Here is a 26,375-nt window from a genome sequence, read left to right on the forward strand (position 1 = left end):
AAGATCCCTGGAGAAAAACTTACAGGAATACAGTAGCCAAGTTTCAAAGTCTCTAGGTTAAGAAAAAAACATTACAAGCAACAAGAAAAAAATTTAAAAATCATGGAACTACAATCAGAATTGCACAATAAATAGAAGCTACTGTGTTGAAGAACTGTAGGTTTTAGAATACTATACTTTGTAGGGTAAGAATAACTGGGATTACATCCAAGGGTAACTTACCCAACAGTTAAGTAAAATCCTAAATGGAAAAAAAAATATTGATATTGAACAAATTGAAATCTTTTCAGGTATGTGACCAAAAAAATCAGTACTTAATTAAACATTCAACATATGAGATCCAAGAGAAATATAAGGTAAACATAACAACCAATTATAAGGGACTCAATAAAGTCAAACTACTTCTTATATGTCAAAATGTTAATAGTACTCATGATTTTCATCATTATTTGCATAGTTTGAAAGAAAGACTTGGGCTGAGATGGGTATGATGGGGTGATTCTAAAACAATAAAAGTGCATAGAGAGAGATTAACAAGGAGCAATTCTCTCATACAAATCAGGCACCAAAGGAATAACTGATAAAGAAGAAGCAAGTGAAGGAAGAAGGCTGGTAGTGCTGAAACCTTACTCTTATTGGAAATGGTTTAAATTGGAAACCACATATACATCTAGAAGGGCATAAAGTCTTCTAAATTTAGAAAGCAATAATAGGGGAAGGGAATAAGATAAGGGAAGGATTTTCAGAAGAGTGTATAGATTAAGAATTAGGAGGGGGTATAATGAAGAATCTTTTAGAAAGACTAAGGCAGAGGGTGGGGGCAGAGAATAAGGAAGGGACTCTTAGGAGGGTAGATTAGGGAACTGGAGCACAAGGTACAGGTAGAAATGAATTAGCATAGTGAAGAGGGATAGGGGAAATAGGATGAGAAGAATAGTGAGAAAAAAATTAGGATAGAGAAATACACCACAAATTAATTACAATTGAATGTGAATGGGGTGAATATACCCATAAAATGGAACCAGCAGAATGGATTAAAAATCTGAATTCAACAACATGTTGCTTTCAGGAAACACAATAAAAAAAGTAAGGAACACACGGAGATAAAATAAAAGTCTAGAGCAGAATGTATTATGTAAAAAAAGTGGGGATTGTAATCATGATCTCACAAAAAATTAAAGCTAAAATAGTTTCGATTAAATGACTATAAGATGACTACATGATGTATCAACAATATTATTCAATATTGTTTTAGATCATTTCAAATGTTTACACTGTATAAAATACCTGATATTATGCCTACCACAACACACCTAGGAACTACATGAACAAAAATGTAAATCATTCATCTTACAAATGGAGACATATTTCAATAATTGCAGAAATATTGATTATTTATGAGTGCATAAAGCCAATATCATTTTTAAATGGAAATTTTACCTGGTCAGTTTATTTATTTAATGCTGTCACAATTAAATTACTAAGAATTATTTTACTGAGTTGAAAAGAGAAATAAAAACAGTTCAAATATGCCAGAGCCACAACTGGAATCACAGAAGTCTTAGCAATGGTGCCACTCAAAGTCTTGGAACACTATATGTTGAAGAGCAAATAAACTAGAACGGTAGCCAGAAAGATTTCTCATACCCTGCAAAGTTAAGCAAAATCCTAAATGAAAAAAAAAAGACATTCAATGAATTGCCAGACTTTCAGGATTTTGCTGTAAAAAAAAATAAAACAAAACCTGAAATTAATGGAAAATTTGACATACACAATCCAAGAGAAATATAAGGTATACCTCAAAGAGTAACGAAAACGGACACAATAAGGACAGGTTATTCACTCTTTATATGAGGAGGTGTAAGATGTATGTATAATACTTTTATGAATAATTCCATATTTTGAAAGAAAGGTTGGTGTAAATCTGAGTATGAGGCAATTCTAAAACATGGAACTGTTGAAGAAAAAGTAAAAAGAATCATTATCTTATATAAATGAGGTGCAAGAGGGGGAACTGCCACAGAGGAATTAGATGGAGGAGGAAGCCTGGTATTCAGGAACCCTATTCACATCATATTTGAGGTAAAGAGAGGACAATTTATACATTTGGAATTGAATAAAAGTCTTTTAAATTTATAAACAAATAAGAGCATGTGGGAATAGGACAAAGGAGGGTACAGAAGGGCTTCTAGATTAGCAGAAATGCAATAAAGTGGGAATAACATATATTTGGAAGGCTATAAAAGTCTTCATTCAGACAGAATTAAAAAGATAAGATGAAGGGGTGGGGAAGAGGATATGGGAGGAATCTTTGGTGGGGGCTAAATTAAGTAATAGTAGGGCAAGGTAGTCAGTAGAAGTAAAGTAGAAGAGGCAGGAAGAATAGAAAATAAGAGAAATGCACAAATAGAAAGTAAAGTTCAAGAGTAAAATGTATTAGGGGAAGAAAACCGGGGGTATTAACCACGACTTCAGACAAACATAAAGCTAAAATAGATTGACTCAAAAGAGAAAAACAGGAAAACTATACTATACGTTAGCCACATTCAATAATTTTACACTATTTAACATAACTAGAGTATAAGGTTGGAATATTGCTGTGGTGTAGGAAATGATTAGTTGCATTTTAAGAAGGGTAGAAAGAGTTGGACTTATGAAGATGTTATCCACCCTCAGAGAAACAGAGGACAATTAGATATAGTGCAATCATGCATAGATGCACATGAATGTATATTTCTACATATGAGTATGGTTATAAATATTTAAGTTTAGGTATGTGTATACGGTATGTATGCACATATATATATTAAGTGCTTCTGTGTGGTTTTACATGTATACATATCTACATATATGTGCATAAACATATGCAAATATATCATCACTTAATTGTACCTTTTGGGGCACTAGGGGAGAACAAAGTCAAAAGTGTACAGGAGAGAGCAAAAGAAAACTTAGAAGGAAGCAAAGAAAAGATGGACAGCTCTGAACAAAATGTGTCGTATTTATTATATGGGCTTTCTTGAAATGGAAATCTATTGCTGTATATTTTGAATCCTCTCTTATGTACTATTGCACATGGCAATGCTTATTTTTCTTTTCTGATTTGGTATTTAAGTTTATAATATTTTCTTTTTCTTATTGTGCATTTAAGTTTTGCATAAGTTTAAAATAAATTAATTTTTAAAAGATATGTACCTATGTGCATATGTATATAAACATGCATGCATACATACATTGCTTAAATGCAGAAGTCCCTAAGAGAGAGGGAAGGAGAAAGGAAGAGAAAGAAATAAATACACAGCAGAGAAAAAAAGAAAACTTAGAAGGAAACGCAGAAAACCTGGGTTACTTTGAAAATCATGTCTAGGATCTATTACATAGGTCTTCATGAAATGAAAATTGATTGCATCCTCTCATGTTCTACTGTGTACATGGAAATGTGCTTTTGTTCTTTTCTCATTTTGAATTTAAGTTTAAAATGAATTTAAATTTAATTTTAATTTAAAATTGTCAATGAATTTTAAACATTTTTTAAAAAAACAAAAGAATAGGAAGAATTCAGAGAACTGTGGGGAGGCTTCTCTGAAGTGATACAGAATTCAAAACTCAGAGTCAAGATACTGTTTACATATTGTTACAATAGTGTGACCAATAACAGCACTGAAAAGGCAGTTGAGATCACAGTAATTATAAAGAAAAATATGAATGATTGAGAACTAATGATAAAACACATTTCTTCCTTAGTAGGAAGACTATGGAAGCAGAATGACATATATACACACAGCCAGATATGGTGCTGGTCGTTTGGTTTTACTTAATGCTCATCTCAGTTTCAAGGGAGGGTTCAGCTGATGCGACGAAGTTAAAGGGAAACAATTATGACACACAAACAAATGGGAGCAGTGAAACCTACAAATGAGAGGACACTGACAAAAGGACTATCCCCTCCCTCTTCTTTACCACCGATGGATCTTTGCTTCATTTAATAAGCAGACTGATAAGACAGCATGTCCAGAAAAGCATGACAAGAATTCAAGAGGATGGGAAACAAATATAGCTTGGGGAAAAGAATCAATAACTTGAAGTAAAAGAAGGTCAGTGACATGGAGGAGATCTGAAATGTTCTCTAGTCCTTTGAAAAGGACATAATGGTCTGTATGTTTAAGAGAGCCAGAACTTAGTTCTCTATCAAGACAAATTTTCTGCCTCTGCAGTGTTCAAGCATAAAATGAGCTGCCTTATAAGCTAATGGCTTCCCTATCACAGCTCCTCTAATGGGGAGGCAGAAGAGCATATGTCAGGGATGTTGTTAGAGGATTCCTGGTCAGGGATGTGATGGAATGGATGAATTTTGAGGTCTATGTCAACTTGGTGATTTTGTAATAGCTTTGAGAAACAAACATTTCCAGCCTGTGCAATCAGCGAATAAAGCAGGTCACACCTTAATGAATTTATTCACTGAGTACAGCAGAGTCTTTCCTCATCAAAACTTTGTTCTGTCTCTCCTCCAACTGTGCTCATCCTCCTCACTTTAGAACTCAGCTCATAACAAAGAAGCAAAACCCCAAGAAATTTAAAAAAAAACACGGGGGCAGGGTTTGAGAAAGTAAAGAATTTACCACGTGACAGTGCTGGAACTAAGTGATGCATCAACTAGGTCTTTCAGAGATAACATGAGAAACCCCTGATCAAACCACTTTCTGGTTAATTTCTCAGAAGAAACAATCACTATAGCAATGAAAATCGATGAGATCTGGATTCCTAAAACTCCTAAAAAAAGGAGTTTGCAATCTCCCTCCCCAACTTGTGCTCCTCCTTCCCCCATTGACCATGAAACCTAAGATACTCACCCAAAAGAAATCTCATAGGAACTCACCTGAGCACCTGTAGTTTACAATTCTGTTGTGCTAAGACACTACACAGAAGCTCCATTACACGCTGAAAGCAAGTACCCATGAGTAACAAGTTTTTCTGGTTCGCAGGCAAGGAAAAATCCATATCATAAACACTCCACTGCTTCAAACGGGATATTCTGAAGGACACAGAAAACCAGAGAGAATATGGTCAATTATATCCTCCAGGATTCATTTACTCCTGATTTGTCAGAGGGAAAGAGCTCAATCTCACAGCTCCTTTAGAATCATCATATTAATAAATCATCCTTTCCCCCTCAGCTCCCCATATATCCCTACATCTGTAACAGGGATGGGGATGGGGACAGAGAGAGGGACTGGATTTATCGTTACACTAATATTGACAAATTAATGGTGAAGAAACCCCCCAAATAACAAAATAATGTGTCAAGCAGCTCATTGATAAATGTAGACATAACATGGAAGAACAGAAAAACTGTCACACAACAAGAATGCTACAAATGTCTCAGTACTGAAAAGGGGGAGAAGGTGTGTGCTTCAAGAAAGATGCCAGGATGCTTTACTTGCATTCCAAACAAAATTGTAGAATGTATTATTAAACGACATCCATAAAGCAACTGTGTTAATTATAGGATTTCTTGAAAAGACAACAGTTTGTGTGAAAGGATCTGGAGTGTGTGTGTGTGTGTGTGTGTGTGTCTGTGTGTGTGTCTGTGTGTATAAAATAAACTCAATCTAAACCAACACTGTGACATAGAAAGCAAAAAATAAAATTATAAGAGAGAGGTAGTATCTACAATGGTGGAGGGGACATTCTTTCTCTATTTTATCCTGGTTCACTCACTCTCTGTTCTAGTCAAAGCAGATTACTAACTCTTCCCTGACCTTGCCATCCCTGCCTTTTCACAGGTTGAAGCCAGTGCCATGATGCCTCAACACCTCCCCCACTTCTACCAACTCTTACACTGAGACCACAGCAATTGTTAGAATGGAGATGACAGCTCTGCTTCTACTCTTCTGGGGGACAATGTCCCTAACCTACCAGAGGGCTATGGAGATAGTAGGTTGAGCAAGCACTGATGTTTCAGACTGTAATGGTGAGAAGCTGGGGTGAAGGAGTATGGAGGAGACCCTTCTCCACCAAAAGGGACCCTTACAATAGCCTTTATTCACTGAAATAGTGGTTCTTTCCCCCTATTATTGCCTATCAGCGCAACTCATCCTTCTCATACTAGAACTAAGCTCCTCTAGGACAAGAAACATACGGAAAAGACAACATAACTTTTTATCAATTCATGGGGATAGATCAAGGGAAGGTCAGAGAAGTTTCAATGGGATATCAGAGGGAAGTGGATACTCCCCTGAATAAACTGGTCCCAAAAGCCTGGTGAAGAGAAGGGTCTATTGTGCAAAATTTCCAAGAGGAATCAATGTGGATAAAGCCTCCCCTGATCTGAGACAAGCAGCCTGCAGTCACCCTCCCCAAATCAGTGTGGTTCTTCCTGCTTACTTCGAGCTGATGGCCCTAATGCTCAGGAGGCTCTCAAGAGAGGAGAGTTATAGGACTCACTCTAGTGTCTCTAGCTGACAGTTCTCTTTTTCCAGGGTCTCACATGGCAGTTTCATCCCATAATCCTCAAAGGTAATATTATTCAAGTGCAGGCTTTTCAAACTGGGAGCAGAGAAGAGATACTGAAAACATGAAGAAGGTACCTTGAACTTCTCCAACCTGTAGGAGACATACAAACATGGGTTAAATGAATTATTTCATTGTCCAGGATTTCTTTCTTTCTTCTCTTTCTGGAAAGAAGGTCACATTACACCACTGTAGTACTGTGCCAGGTTGGGCATACTCATGAAATTTTTTTATTTTGAAAAAATTTCCACTTGTAGCCCTTGTTTTGACAATACTTTCATTTCTACATATGTTTCCTCATCTGCTACTCCTAAAGCCATTCCCTGTAACAAAGAAGAAAAGGGGGAAAAAATTTAGAAAAATCAGGCAACATATGAGGTAACTGATACTCTATGGATTACACATCCACAGTGCTGCCGCTTCCACAAAGAAGAGAGGAAGGTATATTCTTATATCTTTTGTGGGGGGAGCAGTAATTGATCATTATAATACCACCAGATTAAGTTTTCATTTTTCTTCTATTCCCATTTACATTGTTGATGTCAAAGTGTAAGTTGTATAAGTCCTTCCCAATAACCTCTGAAACCGTCCAGCTCACCAATTTTTTATGCCACGATAGAATTCCATTAGAATTTGTTTAGTAATTTCTGAAGTGAAGGACACTTTCATTTCCAATTTTTAGCTACTGAAAAAAAGAGCTGCTATAAATATTTTTGGAGATATAGATCCCTTTCCTTTTTATAGGATTTTTTTGTTTTTGGAGTATAATTCCAGTAGAAGTATAGATGGGTCAAAGACTATACACATTTAAGGGTCCTTCTGGGCATATTTCAGATTGTTTTCCAGAAGGACAAAACCCATCACAACTCCTCCAAAGGCACTTTGATGTACCTGTCTTTCACAGGCCCTATAATATTTGTCGTTTTCCTCTTATGCCATGTTTGCCAGTCTGATAAGTGCAAGGTAGAACCTTAAAATTGCTTTAATTTTCATTTTTCTAATTATTTGTGGTTTGCAGAATTTTTACACTCATTTGTTATTTTTACTTTCACTCATTTCAAACATTTTTTTCATGATTGTTATTACCTCCTTCCTTTGAAAAATTTCTTGATCATATATTTTACCATTTATTTATTAGGGAAGGGCTTTTAGTCACATACATTTGAAACAGTTCCATATATATTATGAGCATGAGCACTTTATCAGAGACACTTAATACAAATATTTTTCACAGTTATCTCTTTGCCTTTGAAATTTTTTGCTAAATTAGATTTGAGTAAAAACTGTTTTTCCTCGGTTAATTATTTTATTTCTTTTCAGTTTTCTACAATCACTTCCACATCTTAGATTGTTCCCCTCCCTCCCCCACTTTCTACCCGTTCTCCCCTCTCCCATCCCAAGATGGCATGCAATCTTATATATGTTCTACACATACATTGTTATTAAATACAGTTTCCACTTAATCATGTTGCATAGAAGGATTAAAATGAATGGGAGAAACATAAAGAGTAATCCAAGAAACTTATGAAAAGAAAGTCAACCAAAAGGAAATACATCATCAAAAATTTAATGAAGAAAATAATGCCTTGAAAACTAAAAGGGATCAAGGGGAAGCTAATGATGTTATAAGAAACCAAAAACATAATAAAACAAAATCAGAAGAATAAAAAATAGAAGAGAATGTGATACATCTCATCACAAAAACAACTGATTTGGAGTACAGATAGAGGAGAAATAATATGAGAATAGTCTGACCACCTGAAAGATATATTAAAAAAAATCTTGATACAATTTTACAAGAAATTATTAAGGAAAATTTCCCTTAAGTTCCAGAACAAGAAGGTAAAACAAAAATAGAGGGAAAAAATTCACCTATTACCACCTAAAAGATCCCTGGAGAAAAACTTACAGGAATACAGTAGCCAAGTTTCAAAGTCTCTAGGTTAAGAAAAAAACATTACAAGCAACAAGAAAAAAATTTAAAAATCATGGAACTACAATCAGAATTGCACAATAAATAGAAGCTACTGTGTTGAAGAACTGTAGGTTTTAGAATACTATACTTTGTAGGGTAAGAATAACTGGGATTACATCCAAGGGTAACTTACCCAACAGTTAAGTAAAATCCTAAATGGAAAAAAAATATTGATATTGAACAAATTGAAATCTTTTCAGGTATGTGACCAAAAAAATCAGTACTTAATTAAACATTCAACATATGAGATCCAAGAAAAATATAAGGTAAACATAACAACCAATTATAAGGGACTCAATAAAGTCAAACTACTTCTTATATGTCAAAATGTTAATAGTACTCATGATTTTCATCATTATTTGCATAGTTTGAAAGAAAGACTTGGGCTGAGATGGGTATGATGGGGTGATTCTAAAACAATAAAAGTGCATAGAGAGAGACTAACAAGGAGCAATTCTCTCATACAAATAAGGCACCAAAGGAATAACTGATAAAGAAGAAGCAAGTGAAGGAAGAAGGCTGGTAGTGCTGAAACCTTACTCTTATTGGAAATGGTTTAAATTGGAAACCACATATACATCTAGAAGTGCATAAAGTCTTCTAAATTTAGAAAGCAATAATAGAGGAAGGGAATAAGATAAGGGAAGAATTTTCAGGAGAGTGTATAGATTAAGAATTAGGAGGGGGTATAATGAAGAATCTTTTAGAAAGACTAAGGCAGAGGGTGGGGGCAGAGAATAAGGAAGGGACTCTTAGGAGGGTAGATTAGGGAACTGGAGCACAAGGTACAGGTAGAAATGAATTAGCATAGTGAAGAGGGATAGGGGAAATAGGATGAGAAGAATAGTGAGAAAAAAATTAGGATAGAGAAATACACCACAAATTAATTACAATTGAATGTGAATGGGGTGAATATACCCATAAAATGGAACCAGCAGAATGGATTAAAAATCTGAATTCAACAACATGTTGCTTTCAGGAAACACAATAAAAAAAGTAAGGAACACACGGAGATAAAATAAAACTCTAGAGCAGAATGTATTATGTAAAAAAAGTGGGGATTGTAATCATGATCTCACAAAAAATTAAAGCTAAAATAGTTTCGATTAAAAGACTATAGGATGACTACATGATGTATCAACAATATTATTCAATATTGTTTTAGATCATTTCAAATGTTTACACTGTATAAAATACCTGATATTATGCCTACCACAACACACCTAGGAACTACATGAACAAAAATGTAAATCATTCATCTTACAAATGGAGACATATTTCAATAATTGCAGAAATATTGATTATTTATGAGTGCATAAAGCCAATATCATTTTTAAATGGAAATTTTACCTGGTCAGTTTATTTATTTAATGCTGTCACAATTAAATTACTAAGAATTATTTTACTGAGTTGAAAAGAGAAATAAAAACAGTTCAAATATGCCAGAGCCACAACTGGAATCACAGAAGTCTTAGCAATGGTGCCACTCAAAGTCTTGGAACACTATATGTTGAAGAGCAAATAAACTAGAACGGTAGCCAGAAAGATTTCTCATACCCTGCAAAGTTAAGCAAAATCCTAAATGAAAAAAAAAAGACATTCAATGAATTGCCAGACTTTCAGGATTTTGCTGTAAAAAAAAATAAAACAAAACCTGAAATTAATAGAAAATTTGACATACACAATCCAAGAGAAATATAAGGTATACCTCAAAGAGTAACGAAAACGGACATAATAAGGACAGGTTATTCACTCTTTATATGAGGAGGTGTAAGATGTATGTATAATACTTTTATGAATAATTCCATATTTTGAAAGAAAGGTTGGTGTAAATCTGAGTATGAGGCAATTCTAAAACATGGAACTGTTGAAGAAAAAGTAAAAAGAATCATTATCTTATATAAATGAGGTGCAAGAGGGGGAACTGCCACAGAGGAATTAGATGGAGGAGGAAGCCTGGTATTCAGGAACCCTATTCACATCATATTTGAGGTAAAGAGAGGACAATTTATACATTTGGAATTGAATAAAAGTCTTTTAAATTTAAAAACAAATAAGAGCATGTGGGAATAGGACAAAGGAGGGTACAGAAGGGCTTCTAGATTAGCAGAAATGCAATAAAGTGGGAATAACATATATTTGGAAGGCTATAAAAGTCTTCATTCAGACAGAATTAAAAAGATAAGATGAAGGGGTGGGGAAGAGGATATGGGAGGAATCTTTGGTGGGGGCTAAATTAAGTAATAGTAGGGCAAGGTAGTCAGTAGAAGTAAAGTAGAAGAGGCAGGAAGAATAGAAAATAAGAGAAATGCACAAATAGAAAGTAAAGTTCAAGAGTAAAATGTATTAGGGGAAGAAAACCGGGGGTATTAACCACGACTTCAGACAAACATAAAGCTAAAATAGATTGACTCAAAAGAGAAAAACAGGAAAACTATACTATACGTTAGCCACATTCAATAATTTTACACTATTTAACATAACTAGAGTATAAGGTTGGAATATTGCTGTGGTGTAGGAAATGATTAGTTGCATTTTAAGAAGGGTAGAAAGAGTTGGACTTATGAAGATGTTATCCACCCTCAGAGAAACAGAGGACAATTAGATATAGTGCAATCATGCATAGATGCATATGAATGTATATTTCTACATATGAGTATGGTTATAAATATTTAAGTTTAGGTATGTGTATACGGTATGTATGCACATATATATATATTAAGTGCTTCTGTGTGGTTTTACATGTATACATATCTACATATATGTGCATAAACATATGCAAATATATCATCACTTAATTGTACCTTTTGGGGTAGTAAGGGAGAACAAAGTCAAAAGTGTACAGGAGAGACCAAAAGAAAACTTAGAAGGAAGCAAAGAAAAGATGGACAGCTCAGAACAAAATGTGTCGTATTTATTATATGGGCTTTCTTGAAATGGAAATCTATTGCTGTATATTTTGAATCCTCTCTTACGTACTATTGTACATGGCAATGCTTATTTTTCTTTCCTTATTTGCTATTTCAGTTTATAATATTTTCTTTTTCTTATTGTGCATTTAAGTTTTGCATAAGTTTAAAATAAATTAATTTTTAAAAGTTATGTACCTATGTGCATATGTATATAAACATGCATGCATACATACATTGCTTAAATGCAGAAGTCTCTAAGAGAGAGGGAAGGAGAAAGGAAGAGAAAGAAATAAATACACAGCAGAGAAAAAAAGAAAACTTAGAAGGAAACACAGAAAACCTGGGTTACTTTGAAAATAATGTCTAGGATCTATTACATAGGTCTTCATGAAATGAAAATTGATTGCATCCTCTCATGTTCTACTGTGTACATGGAAATGTGCTTTTGTTCTTTTCTCATTTTGAATTTAAGTTTAAAATGAATTTAAATTTAATTTTAATTTAAAACTGTCAATGAATTTTAAACATTTTTTAAAAAAACAAAATAGGAAGAATTCAGAGAAATGTGGGGAGGCTTCTCTGAAGTGATACAGAATTCAAAACTCAGAGTCAAGATACTGTTTACATATTGTTACAATAGTGTGACCAATAACAGCACTGAAAAGGCAGTTGAGATCACAGTAATTATAAAGAAAAATATGAATGATTGAGAACTAATGATAAAACACATTTCTTCCTTAGTAGGAAGACTATGGAAGCAGAATGACATATATACACACAGCCAGATATGGTGCTGGTCATTTGGTTTTACTTAATGCTCATCTCAGTTTCAAGGGAGGGTTCAGCTGATGCGACGAAGTTAAAGGGAAACAATTATGACACACAAACAAATGGGAGCAGTGAAACCTACAAATGAGAGGATACTGACAAAAGGACTATCCCCTCCCTCTTCTTTACCACCGATGGATCTTTGCTTCATTTAATAAGCAGACTAATAAGACAGCATGTCCAGAAAAGCATGACAAGAATTCAAGAGGATGGGAAACAAATATAGCCTGGGGAAAAGAATCAATAACTTGAAGTAACTGAAGGTCAGTGACGTGGAGGAGATCTGAAATGTTCTCTAGTCCTTTGAAAAGGACATAATGGTCTGTATGTTTAAGAGAGCCAGAACTTAGTTCTCTATCAAGACAAATTTTCTGCCTCTGCAGTGTTCAAGCATAAAATGAGCTGCCTTATAAGCTAATGGCTTCCCTATCACAGCTCCTCTAATGGGGAGGCAGAAGAGCATATGTCAGGGATGTTGTTAGAGGATTCCTGGTCAGGGATGTGATGGAATGGATGAATTTTGAGGTCTGTGTCAACTTGGTGATTTTGTAATAGCTTTGAGAAACAAACATTTCCAGCCTGTGCAATCAGCGAATAAAGCAGGTCACACCTTAATGAATTTATTCACTGAGTACAGCAGAGTCTTTCCTCATCAAAACTTTGTTCTGTCTCTCCTCCAACTGTGCTCATCCTCCTCACTTTAGAACTCAGCTCATAACAAAGAAGCAAAACCCCAAGAAATTTAAAAAAAAACACAGGGGCAGGGTTTGAGAAAGTAAAGAATTTACCACGTGACAGTGCTGGAACTAAGTGATGCATCAACTAGGTCTTTCAGAGATAACATGAGAAACCCCTGATCAAACCACTTTCTGGTTAATTTCTCAGAAGAAACAATCACTATAGCAATGAAAATCGATGAGATCTGGATTCCTAAAACTCCTAAAAAAAGGAGTTTGCAATCTCCCTCCCCAACTTGTGCTCCTCCTTCCCCCATTGACCATGAAACCTAAGATACTCACCCAAAAGAAATCTCATAGGAACTCACCTGAGCACCTGTAGTTTACAATTCTGTTGTGCTAAGACACTACACAGAAGCTCCATGACACGCTGAAAGCAAGTACCCATGAGTAACAAGTTTTTATGGTTCGCAGGCAAGGAAAAATCCATATCATAAACACGCCATTGCTTCAAACAGGATATTCTGAAGGACACAGAAAACCAGAGAGAATATGGTCAATTACATTCTCCAGGATTCATTTACTCCTGATTTGTCAGAGGGAAAGAGCTCAATCTCACAGCTCCTTTAGAATCATCATATTAATAAATCATCCTTTCCCCCTCAGCTCCCCATATATCCCTACATCTGTAACAGGGATGGGGATGGGGATAGAGAGAGGGACTGGATTTATCGTTACACTAATATTGACAAATTCCTGGTGCAGAATCCCCCCAAATAACAAAATAATGTGTCAAGCAGCTTACTGATAAATGTAGACATAACATGGAAGAACAGAAAAACTGTCACACAACAAGAATGCTACAAATGTCTGAGTACTGAAAAGGGGGAGAAGGTGTGTGCTTCAAGAAAGATGCCAGGATGCTTTACTTGCATTCCAAACAAAATTGTAGAATGTATTATGAAACGACATCCATAAAGCAACTGTGTTAATTATAGGATTTCTTGAAAAGACAACAGTTTGTGTGAAAGGATCTGGAGTGGTTGTGTGTGTGTGTGTGTGTGTGTGTGTGTAAAATAAACTCAATCTAAACCAACACTGTGACACAGAAAGCAAAATGTAAAATTATAAGAGAGAGGTAGTATCTACAATGGTGGAGGGGACATTCTTTCTCTATTTTATCCTGGTTAACTCACTCTCTGTTCTAGTCAAAGCAGATTACTAACTCTTCCCTGACCTTGCCATCCCTGCCTTTTCACAGGTTGAAGCCAGTGCCATGATGCCTCAACACCTCCCCCACTTCTACCAACTCTTCCACTGAGACCACAGCAATTGTTAGAATGGAGATGACAGCTCTGCTTCTGCTCTTCTGGGGGACAATGTCCCTAATTTATCAGAGGGCTATGGAGATAGTGAGATGAGCAGGCACTGATGTTTCAGACTGTAATGGTGAGAAGCTGGGGTGAAGGAGTATGGAGGAGACCCTTCTCCACCAAAAGGGACCCTTACAATAGCCTTTATTCACTGAAATAGTGGTTCTTTCCCCCTATTATTGCCTATCAGCGCAACTCATCCTTCTCATACTAGAACTAAGCTCCTCTAGAACAAGAAACATAGGGAAAAGACAACATAACTTTTTAGCAATTCATGGGGATAGATCAAGGGAAGGTCAGAGAAGTTTCAATGGGATATCAGAGGGAAGTGGATACTCCCCTGAATAAACTGGTCCCAAAAGCCTGGTGAAGAGAAGGGTCTATTGTGCAAAATTTCCAAGAGGAATCAATGTGGATGAAGCCTCCCCTGATCTGAGACAGGCAGCCTGCAGTCACCCTCCCCAAATCAGTGTGGTTCTTCCTGCTTACTTCGAGCTGATGGCCCTAATGCTCAGGAGGCTCTCAAGAGAGGAGAGTTATAGGACTCACTCTAGTGTCTCTAGCTGACAGTTCTCTTTTTCCAGGGTCTCACATGGCAGTTTCATCCCATAATCCTCAAAGGTAATATCATTCAAGTGCAGGCTTTTCAAACTGGGAGCAGAGAAGAGATATTGAAAACATGAACAAGGTACCTCGAACTCCTCCAACCTGTAGGAGACATACAAACATAGGTTAAATCAATTGTTTCATTGTCCAGGATTTCTTTCTTTCTTTTCTGGAAAGAAGGTCACATTACACCACTGTAGTGCTGAGCCAGGTTGGGCATACTCATGAAATTTTTTTATTTTGAAAAAATTTCCACTTGTACCCCTGGTTTTGACAACACTTTCATTTCTACATATGTTTCCTCATCTGCTACTCCTAAAGCCATTCCCTGTAACAAAGAAGAAAAGGGGGAAAAAATTTAGAAAAATCAGGCAACATATGAGGTAACTGATACTCTATGGACTACACATCCACATTGCTGCCACTTCCACAAAGAAGAGAGGAAGGTATATTCTTATACCTTTTGGGGGGGGGGAGCAGTAATTGATCATTATAATACCACCAGATTAAGTTTTCATTTTTCTTCTATTCCCATTTACATTGTTGATGTCAAAGTGTAAGTTGTATAAGTCCTTCCCAATAACCTCTGAAACCGTCCAGCTCACCAATTTTTTATGCCACGATGGAATTCCATTAGAATTTGTTTAGTAATTTCTGAAGTGAAGGACACTTTCATTTCCAATTTTTAGCTACTGAAAAAAAGAGCTGCTATAAATATTTTTGGAGATATCGACCCCTTTCCTTTTTATAGGATTTTTTTTGTTTTTGGAGTATAATTCCAGTAGAAGTATAGATGGGTCAAAGACTATACACATTTAAGGGTCCTTCTGGGCATATTTCAGATTGTTTTCCAGAAGGACAAAACCCATCACAACTCCTCCAAAGGCACTTTGATGTACCTGTCTTTCACAGGCCCTATAATATTTGTCGTTTTCCTCTTATGCCATGTTTGCCAGTCTGATAAGTGCAAGGTAGAACCTTAAAATTGCTTTAATTTTCATTTTTCTAATTATTTGTGGTTTGCAGAATTTTTACACTCATTTGTTATTTTTACTTTCACTCATTTCAAACATTTTTTTCATGATTGTTATTACCTCCTTCCTTTGAAGAATTTCTTGATCATATATTTTACCATTTATTTATTAGGGAAGGGCTTTTAGTCACATACATTTGAAACAGTTCCATATATATTATGAGCATGAGCACTTTATCAGAGACACTTAATACAAATATTTTTCACAGTTATCTCTTTGCCTTTGAAATTTTTTGCTAAATTAGATTTGAGTAAAAACTGTTTTTCCTCGGTTATTTTATTTCTTTTCAGTTTTCTACAATCACTTCCACATCTTAGATTGTTCCCCTCCCTCCCCCACTTTCTACCCGTTCTCCCCTCTCCCATCCCAAGATGGCATGCAATCTTATATATGTTCTACACATACATTGTTATTAAATACAGTTTCCACTTAATCATGTTGCATAGAAGGATTAAAATGAATGGGAGAAACATAAAGAGTAATCCAAGAAACTTATGAAAAGAAAGTCAACCAAAAGGAAATACATCATCAAAAATTTAATGAAGAAAATAATGCCTTGAAAACTAAAAGGGATCAAGGGGAAGCTAATGATGTTATAAGAAACCAAAAACATAATAAAACAAAATCAGAAGAATAAAAAATAGAAGAGAATGTGATACATCTCATCACAAAAACAACTGATTTGGAGAATAGATAGAGGAGAAATAATATGAGAATAGTCTGACCACCTGAAAGGTATATTAAAAAAAATCTTGATACAATTTTACAAGAAATTATTAAGGAAAATTTCCCTTAAGTTCCAGAACAAGAAGGTAAAACAAAAATAGAGGGAAAAAATTCACCTATTACCACCTAAAAGATCCCTGGAGAAAACCTTACAGGAATACAGTAGCCAAGTTTCAAAGTCTCTAGGTTAAGAAAAAAACATTACAAGCAACAAGAAAAAAATTTAAAAATCATGGAACTACAATCAGAATTGCACAATAAATAGAAGCTACTGTGTTGAAGAACTGTAGGTTTTAGAATACTATATTTTGTAGGGTAAGAATAACTGGGATTACATCCAAGGGTAACTTACCCAACAGTTAAGTAAAATCCTAAATGGAAAAAAAAATATTGATATTGAACAAATTGAAATCTTTTCAGGTATGTGACCAAAAAAATCAGTACTTAATTAAACATTCAACATATGAGATCCAAGAGAAATATAAGGTAAACATAACAACCAATTATAAGGGACTCAATAAAGTCAAACTACTTCTTATATGTCAAAATGTTAATAGTACTCATGATTTTCATCATTATTTGCATAGTTTGAAAGAAAGACTTGGGCTGAGATGGGTATGATGGGGTGATTCTAAAACAATAAAAGTGCATAGAGAGAGATTAACAAGGAGCAATTCTCTCATACAAATCAGGCACCAAAGGAATAACTGATAAAGAAGAAGCAAGTGAAGGAAGAAGGCTGGTAGTGCTGAAACCTTACTCTTATTGGAAATGGTTTAAATTGGAAACCACATATACATCTAGAAGGGCATAAAGTCTTCTAAATTTAGAAAGCAATAATAGGGAAAGGGAATAAGATAAGGGAAGGATTTTCAGAAGAGTGTATAGATTAAGAATTAGGAGGGGGTATAATGAAGAATCTATTAGAAAGACTAAGGCAGAGGGTGGGGGCAGAGAATAAGGAAGGGACTCTTAGGAGGGTAGATTAGGGAACTGGAGCACAAGGTACAGGTAGAAATGAATTAGCATAGTGAAGAGGGATAGGGGAAATAGGATGAGAAGAATAGTGAGAAAAAAATTAGGATAGAGAGAAATACACCACAAATTAATTACAATTGAATGTGAATGGGGTGAATATACCCATAAAATGGAACCAGCAGCATGGATTAAAAATCTGAATTCAACAACATGTTGCTTTCAGGAAACACAATAAAAAAAGTAAGGAACACACAGAGATAAAATAAAAGTCTAGAGTAGAATGTATTATGTAAAAAACGTGGGGATTGTAATCATGATCTCACACAAAATTAAAGCTAAAATAGTTTCGATTAAAAGACTATAGGATGACTACATGATGTATCAACAATATTATTCAATATTGTTTTAGATCATTTCAAATGTTTACACTGTGTAAAATACCTGATATTATGCCTACCACAACAGACCTAGGAACTACATGAACAAAAATGTAAATCATTCATCTTACAAATGGAGACATATTTCAATAATTGCAGAAATATTGATTATTTATGAGTGCATAAAGCCAATATCATTTTTAAATGGCAATTTTACCTGGTCAGTTTATTTATTTAATACTATCACAATTAAATTACTAAGAATTATTTTTCTGAGTTGAAAAGAGAAAAAAAAAAAAGTTCAAATATGCCAGAGCCACAATTGGAATCACACAAGTCTTAGCAATGGTGTCACTCAAAGTCTTGGAACACTATATGTTGAAGAGCAAATAAACTGGAACGGTAGCCAGAAAGGTTTCTCATACCCTGCAAAGTTAAGCAAAATCCTAAATGAAAAAAAAAAAAGACATTCAATGAATTGCCAGACTTTCAGGATTTTGCTGTAAAAAAAAATAAAACAAAATCTGAAATTAATGGAAAATTTGACATACACAATCCAAGAGAAATATAAGGTATACCTCAAAGAGTAACGAAAAGGGACACAATAAGGACAGGTTATTCACTCTTTATATGAGGAGGTGTAAGATGTATGTATAATACTTTTATGAATAATTGCATATTTTGAAAGAAAGGTTGGTGTAAATCTGAGTATGAGGCAATTCTAAAACATGGAACTGTTGAAGAAAATGTAAAAAGAATCATTATCTTATATAAATGAGGTGCAAGAGGGGGAACTGCCACAGAGGAATCAGATGGAGGAGGAAGCCTGGTATTCAGGAACCCTATTCACATCATATTTGAGGTAAAGAGAGGACAATTTATACATTTGGAATTGAATAAAAGTCTTTTAAATTTATAAACAAATAAGAGCATGTGGGAATAGGACAAAGGAGGGTACAGAAGGGCTTCTAGATTAGCAGAAATGCAATGAAGTGGGAATAACATATATTTGGAAGGCTATAAAAGTCTTCATTCAGACAGAATTAAAAAGATAAGATGAAGGGGTGGGGGAAGAGGATATAGGAGGGATCTTTGGGGGAGCTAAATTAAGTAATAGGAGGGCAAGGTAGTCAGTAGAAGTAAAGTAGAAGAGGAAGGAGGAATAGAAAAGAAGAGATATGCACAAATAGAAAGTAAAGTTCAGGAGTAAAATGTATTAGGGGAAGAAAACCGGGGGTATTAACCACGACTTCAGACAAAGATAAAGCTAAAATAGATTGACTCAAAAGAGAAAAACAGGAAAACTATACTATACGTTAGCCACATTCAATAATTTTACACTATTTAACATAACTAGAGTATAAGGTTGGAATATTGCTGTGGTGTAGGAAATGATTAGTTGCATTTTAAGAAGGGTAGAAAGAGTTGGACTTATGAAGATGTTATCCACCCTCAGAGAAACAGAGGACAATTAGATATAGTGCAATCATGCATAGATGCACATGAATGTATATTTCTACATATGAGTATGGTTATAAATATTTAAGTTTAGGTATGTGTATACGGTATGTATGCACATATATATATTAAGTGCTTCTGTGTGGTTTTACATGTATACATATCTACATATATGTGCATAAACATATGCAAATATATCATCACTTAATTGTACCTTTTGGGGCACTAGGGGAGAACAAAGTCAAAAGTGTACAGGAGAGAGCAAAAGAAAACTTAGAAGGAAGCAAAGAAAAGATGGACAGCTCTGAACAAAATGTGTCGTATTTATTATATGGGCTTTCTTGAAATGGAAATCTATTGCTGTATATTTTGAATCCTCTCTTACGTACTATTGTACATGGCAATGCTTATTTTTCTTTTCTGATTTGGTATTTAAGTTTATAATATTTTCTTTTTCTTATTGTGCATTTAAGTTTTGCATAAGTTTAAAATAAATTAATTTTTAAAAGATATGTACCTATGTGCATATGTATATAAACATGCATGCATACATACATTGCTTAAATGCAGAAGTCCCTAAGAGAGAGGGAAGGAGAAAGGAAGAGAAAGAAATAAATACACAGCAGAGAAAAAAAGAAAACTTAGAAGGAAACGCAGAAAACCTGGGTTACTTTGAAAATCATGTCTAGGATCTATTACATAGGTCTTCATGAAATGAAAATTGATTGCATCCTCTCATGTTCTACTGTGTACATGGAAATGTGCTTTTGTTCTTTTCTCATTTTGAATTTAAGTTTAAAATGAATTTAAATTTAATTTTAATTTAAAATTGTCAATGAATTTTAAACATTTTTTAAAAAAACAAAAGAATAGGAAGAATTCAGAGAACTGTGGGGAGGCTTCTCTGAAGTGATACAGAATTCAAAACTCAGAGTCAAGATACTGTTTACATATTGTTACAATAGTGTGACCAATAACAGCACTGAAAAGGCAGTTGAGATCACAGTAATTATAAAGAAAAATATGAATGATTGAGAACTAATGATAAAACACATTTCTTCCTTAGTAGGAAGACTATGGAAGCAGAATGACATATATACACACAGCCAGATATGGTGCTGGTCATTTGGTTTTACTTAATGCTCATCTCAGTTTCAAGGGAGGGTTCAGCTGATGCGACGAAGTTAAAGGGAAACAATTATGACACACAAACAAATGGGAGCAGTGAAACCTACAAATGAGAGGACACTGACAAAAGGACTATCCCCTCCCTCTTCTTTACCACCGATGGATCTTTGCTTCATTTAATAAGCAGACTGATAAGACAGCATGTCCAGAAAAGCATGACAAGAATTCAAGAGGATGGGAAACAAATATAGCTTGGGGAAAAGAATCAATAACTTGAAGTAAAAGAAGGTCAGTGACATGGAGGAGATCTGAAATGTTCTCTAGTCCTTTGAAAAGGACATAATGGTCTGTATGTTTAAGAGAGCCAGAACTTAGTTCTCTATCAAGACAAATTTTCTGCCTCTGCAGTGTTCAAGCATAAAATGAGCTGCCTTATAAGCTAATGGCTTCCCTATCACAGCTCCTCTAATGGGGAGGCAGAAGAGCATATGTCAGGGATGTTGTTAGAGGATTCCTGGTCAGGGATGTGATGGAATGGATGAATTTTGAGGTCTATGTCAACTTGGTGATTTTGTAATAGCTTTGAGAAACAAACATTTCCAGCCTGTGCAATCAGCGAATAAAGCAGGTCACACCTTAATGAATTTATTCACTGAGTACAGCAGAGTCTTTCCTCATCAAAACTTTGTTCTGTCTCTCCTCCAATTGTGCTCATCCTCCTCACTTTAGAACTCAGCCCATAACAAAGAAGCAAAACCCCAAGAAATTTAAAAAAAAACACAGGGGCAGGGTTTGAGAAAGTAAAGAATTTACCACGTGACAGTGCTGGAACTAAGTGATGCATCAACTAGGTCTTTCAGAGATAACATGAGAAACCCCTGATCAAACCACTTTCTGGTTAATTTCTCAGAAGAAACAATCACTATAGCAATGAAAATCGATGAGGTCTGGATTCCTAAAACTCCTAAAAAAAGGAGTTTGCAATCTCCCTCCCCAACTTGTGCTCCTCCTTCCCCCATTGACCATGAAACCTAAGATACTCACCCAAAAGAAATCTCATAGGAACTCACCTGAGCACCTGTAGTTTACAATTCTGTTGTGCTAAGACACTACACAGAAGCTCCATTACACGCTGAAAGCAAGTACCCATGAGTAACAAGTTTTTCTGGTTCACAGGCAAGGAAAAATCCATATCATAAACACTCCACTGCTTCAAACGGGATATTCTGAAGGACACAGAAAACCAGAGAGAATATGGTCAATTATATCCTCCAGGATTCATTTACTCCTGATTTGTCAGAGGGAAAGAGCTCAATCTCACAGCTCCTTTAGAATCATCATATTAATAAATCATCCTTTCCCCCTCAGCTCCCCATATATCCCTACATCTGTAACAGGGATGGGGATGGGGACAGAGAGAGGGACTGGATTTATCGTTACACTAATATTGACAAATTAATGGTGAAGAAACCCCCCAAATAACAAAATAATGTGTCAAGCAGCTCATTGATAAATGTAGACATAACATGGAAGAACAGAAAAACTGTCACACAACAAGAATGCTACAAATGTCTCAGTACTGAAAAGGGGGAGAAGGTGTGTGCTTCAAGAAAGATGCCAGGATGCTTTACTTGCATTCCAAACAAAATTGTAGAATGTATTATGAAACGACATCCATAAAGCAACTGTGTTAATTATAGGATTTCTTGAAAAGACAACAGTTTGTGTGAAAGGATCTGGAGTGGTTGTGTGTGTGTGTGTGTGTGTGTGTGTGTGTGTGTGTGTGTATAAAATAAACTCAATCTAAACCAACACTGTGACGCAGAAAGCAAAAAATAAAATTATAAGAGAGAGGTAGTATCTACAATGGTGGAGGGGACATTCCTTCTCTATTTTATCCTGGTTCAGTCACTCTCTGTTCTAATCAAAGCAGATTACTAACTCTTCCCTGACCTTGCCATCCCTGCCTTTTCACAGGTTGAAGCCAGTGCCATGATGCCTCAACACCTCCCCCACTTCTACCAAGTCTTCCACTGAGACCACAGCAATTGTTAGAATGGAGATGACAGCTCTGCTTCTGCTCTTCTGGGGGACAATGTCCCTAATTTATCAGAGGGCTATGGAGATAGTGGGATGAGCAGGCACTGATGTTTCAGACTGTAATGGTGAGAAGCTGGGGTGAAGGAGTATGGAGGAGACCCTTCTCCACCAAAAGGGACCCTTACAATAGCCTTTATTCACTGAAATAGTGGTTCTTTTGCTCTATCATTGCCTATCAGAGCAACTCATCCTTCTCATACTAGAACTAAGCTCTTCTAGGACAAGAAACATACGGAAAAGACAACATAACTTTTTATCAATTCATGGGAATAGATCAAGGGAAGGTCAGAGAAGTTTCAATGGGATATCAGAGGGAAGTGGATACTCCCTTGAATAAACTGGTCCCAAAAGCCTGGTGAAGAGAAGGGTCTATTGTGCAAAATTTCCAAGAGGAATCAATGTGGATGAAGCCTCCCCTGATCTGAGACAGGCAGCCTGCAGTCACCCTCCCCAAATCAGTGTGGTTCTTCCTGCTTACTTCGAGCTGATGGCCCTAATGCTCAGGAGGCTCTCAAGAGAGGAGAGTTATAGGACTCACTCTAGTGTCTCTAGCTGACAGTTCTCTTTTTCCAGGGTCTCACATGGCGGTTTCATCCCATCATCCTCAAAGTTAATATCATTCAAGTGCAGGCTTTTCAAACTGGGAGCAGAGAAGAGATACTGAAAACATGAACAAGGTACCTTGAACCCCTCCAACCTGTAGGAGACATACAAACATAGGTTAAATCAATTATTTCATTGTCCAGGATTTCTTTCTTTCTTCTCTTTCTGGAAAGAAGGTCACATTACACCACTGTAGTACTGAGCCAGGTTGGGCATACTCATGGAATTTTTTTATTTTGAAAAAATTTCCACTTGTAGCCCTTGTTTTGACAACACTTTCATTTCTACATATGTTTCCTCATCTGCTACTCCTAAAGCCATTCCTTATAACAAAGAAGAAAAGGGGGAAAAATTTAGAAAAATCAGGCAACATATGAGGTAACTGATACTCTATGGATTACACATCCACAGTGCTGCCGCTTCCACAAAGAAGAGAGGAAGGTATATTCTTATATCTTTTGGGGGGGGAGCAGTAATTGATCATTATAATACCACAAGATTAAGTTTTCATTTTTCTTCTATTCCCATTTACATTGTTGAAGTCAAAGTGTAAGTTGTATCAGTCCTTCCCAATAACCTCTGAAACTGTCCAGCTCACCAATTTTTTATGCCACAACAGAATTCCATTAGAATTTGTTTAGTAATTTCTTAAGTGAAGGACACTTTCATTTCCGATTTTTAGCTACTAAAAAAAAAGAGATGCTATAAATATTTTTGGATATATAGATCCCTTTCCTTTTTATAGGATTTTTTTTGTTTTTGGAGTATAATTCCAGTAGAAGTATAGATGGGTCAAAGACTATACACATTTAAGGGTCCTTCTGGGCATATTTCAAACTGTCTTCCAGAAGGACAAAACCCATCACAACTCCTCCAAACACAGGTGAATGTACCTGTCTTTCACAGGCCCTATAAAATTTGTCGTTTTCCTCTTATGCCATGTTTGCCAGTCTGATGTGTGCAAGGTAGAACCTCAAAATTGCTTTAATTTTCATTTTTCTAACTATTTGTGATTTACAGAATTTTTATACTCATTTGTCATTTTTAGTTTCACTCATTTCAAACATTTTTTTCATGATTTTTCTTACCTCCTTCCATTGAAAGATTTCTTGATCATTTGTTTTATCATTTATTTATTAGGGAAGGGCTTTTAGTCACACAAATTTGAAACAGTTCCGTATATATTATGAGCTTGAGCACTTTATGAGAGACACTTAATGCAAATATTTTTCACAGTTATCTCTTTGCCTTTGAAATTTTTTGCTAAATTAGATTTCAACAAAAACTTCCTTTCCTTTTTTAATTATTTTATTTCTTTTCAGTTTTCTGCAATCACTTCCACATATTAGATTTTTCCCCTCCCTCCTCCACTTTCTACCCATTCTCACCTCTCCCATCCCAAGATGGCATGCAATCTTATATATGTTCTACACATACATTGTTATTAAATACAGTTTCAACTTATGTTGCATAGAAGGATTAAAATGAATGGGAGAAACATAAAACTAAACATAACATAAGAGGAAATGGTCTGCTTCATTCTGTGATCCAATTCCATAGTTCTTTATCTTGATGTGCAAGGCATTTTGCCACAAGATTCCATTGGGAATTCTTTGGGTCCTTGCATTGCTATAAAGGCCTAAGTTACCAGAAAAATTCCTCACACACAGTGGATGTTGCTGTGCACAAAGTTATCCTAGTTCTGCTCTTTTACCTCAGCATCAATTCATATAACTCCTTTCAGGCCTCTCAGAAGTCTTTCTGTGAATCATTTCTTATGGCACAATAGTATTCCTTTAGTGTAGCTAGGTGGTACAGTGGATAGAGCACCAGTGCAGGAGTCAAGGGGACCTGAGTCAAATCCCACATCAGACACTTGATGTTCACTAGCTCTGTGACCTTGGGCAAGTCACTTAACCCCAATTGCCTCATCCTGCGTTATGTCCAGTCATCCTGATGGATATCTGGTCACTGGATTCAGAAGGCTCTGGAGGAGAAGTGAGGCTGGTGATGTGCACAGCCCTCCTTCACTCAAAACAAAGTCAAGTGCAAGTCATGTCATTATTTATCTGATGGCATGGTCTTCTTCAGCAATGAAAGAGGAACACACACACAGAGTACTCCATTACATTCATATACCACAACTTGTCCAGCCATTCCCCAATTGAGCATTCCAGAAAAGAAAGTGTCCCAGCAAGTCTGTAGCAAGTCCCACATCAGGAAACCAACAGGAGGTCCTGAGCTCCAGGGTAGTGGAGTAGACAAACACCAATACCAGGACCTCTCACGTGACTTACCATAGCCAGAAGTGGCAGATTCTGTGCTTAAGTGCAGCTCTGGGGGTGTAGGCCCCTTCCAGGGCCCAAATTGCCCCATAATCCAGTGCTGCTTCAGATGGACATGCATCTCCAGGTGCCACACCTCCTTGTTTTCAAGCACATCCCAGAATGTGCAGTCTTCCAGGAGTTCTGCAGTACAGTCCCAAGAAAACACAGAAAAATCCCATGTGGCCTCTGCACACACCACATACCAACACTAGATCTGAAGCTTAGCACCAGGTAAGTTACCACAAACTTAATTATTCAGCACAAGAAGCTTGGGATAGTACCCCCTGTGTTCCAGCAGTAGAAATCAACTTAAAAACCTAAGAAATAGGCAAACAACATGAAAAAGAGGCAGAAAAGAACAAGGATCATAAAGAATTGTTATGGTGACAGGGAGGATCAAAACACACTCAGAAAAGGATAATACTGTCAATGTACCTACAACTGAAATCTCAAAGGTAAATACAAATTGGTCCCAAGTTCAAAAAGCCTTCTTGAAAGAGCTCAAGAAGGATTTTTAAAGTCCAATAAAAGAGGTAGAAGAAAAGTTTGGGAAAGGAAATAAGAGATATGTAAGAGAAAGTCAACCCCTTGGAAAAGGACAGAAAAAAACTGGCTGAAGAAAACAACTCCTCAAAAAATACAATTGTCTGATTGGAAAAGGACATTAAAAAATTCACTGAAGAGAAGACCTCCTTAAAAAGGCATAAATGGCCAAATGGAAAATGAGGCACCTGAAAACTATCTAAAGAAAATGATGTCTTAA

The 26,375-nt window shown here is 35.9% G+C and overlaps 1 protein-coding gene across 2 annotated transcripts in view; it reads right to left on the bottom strand.

Annotated features, from left to right (window-relative positions):
• Positions 1-26,375, bottom strand: part of LOC140504873 (NACHT, LRR and PYD domains-containing protein 3-like) — a 396,422-nt gene that overhangs the window by 339,577 nt on the left and 30,470 nt on the right. For both annotated transcript variants that reach the window (XM_072610239.1, XM_072610238.1), the window contains 6 exons: positions 23,221-23,379; positions 21,653-21,808; positions 14,825-14,983; positions 13,271-13,426; positions 6,445-6,603; positions 4,877-5,032 (listed from right to left, as the gene is read on the bottom strand). In XM_072610239.1, coding sequence (XP_072466340.1) covers positions 4,877-5,032; positions 6,445-6,603; positions 13,271-13,426; positions 14,825-14,983; positions 21,653-21,808; positions 23,221-23,379 — 945 coding nt within the window. The remainder of the gene's footprint in view (positions 1-4,876; positions 5,033-6,444; positions 6,604-13,270; positions 13,427-14,824; positions 14,984-21,652; positions 21,809-23,220; positions 23,380-26,375) is intronic.

This window comes from Notamacropus eugenii, chromosome 5, assembly GCF_028372415.1.
Source record: "Notamacropus eugenii isolate mMacEug1 chromosome 5, mMacEug1.pri_v2, whole genome shotgun sequence".
In the NCBI taxonomy this organism is placed as follows: Eukaryota; Metazoa; Chordata; class Mammalia; order Diprotodontia; family Macropodidae; genus Notamacropus; species Notamacropus eugenii.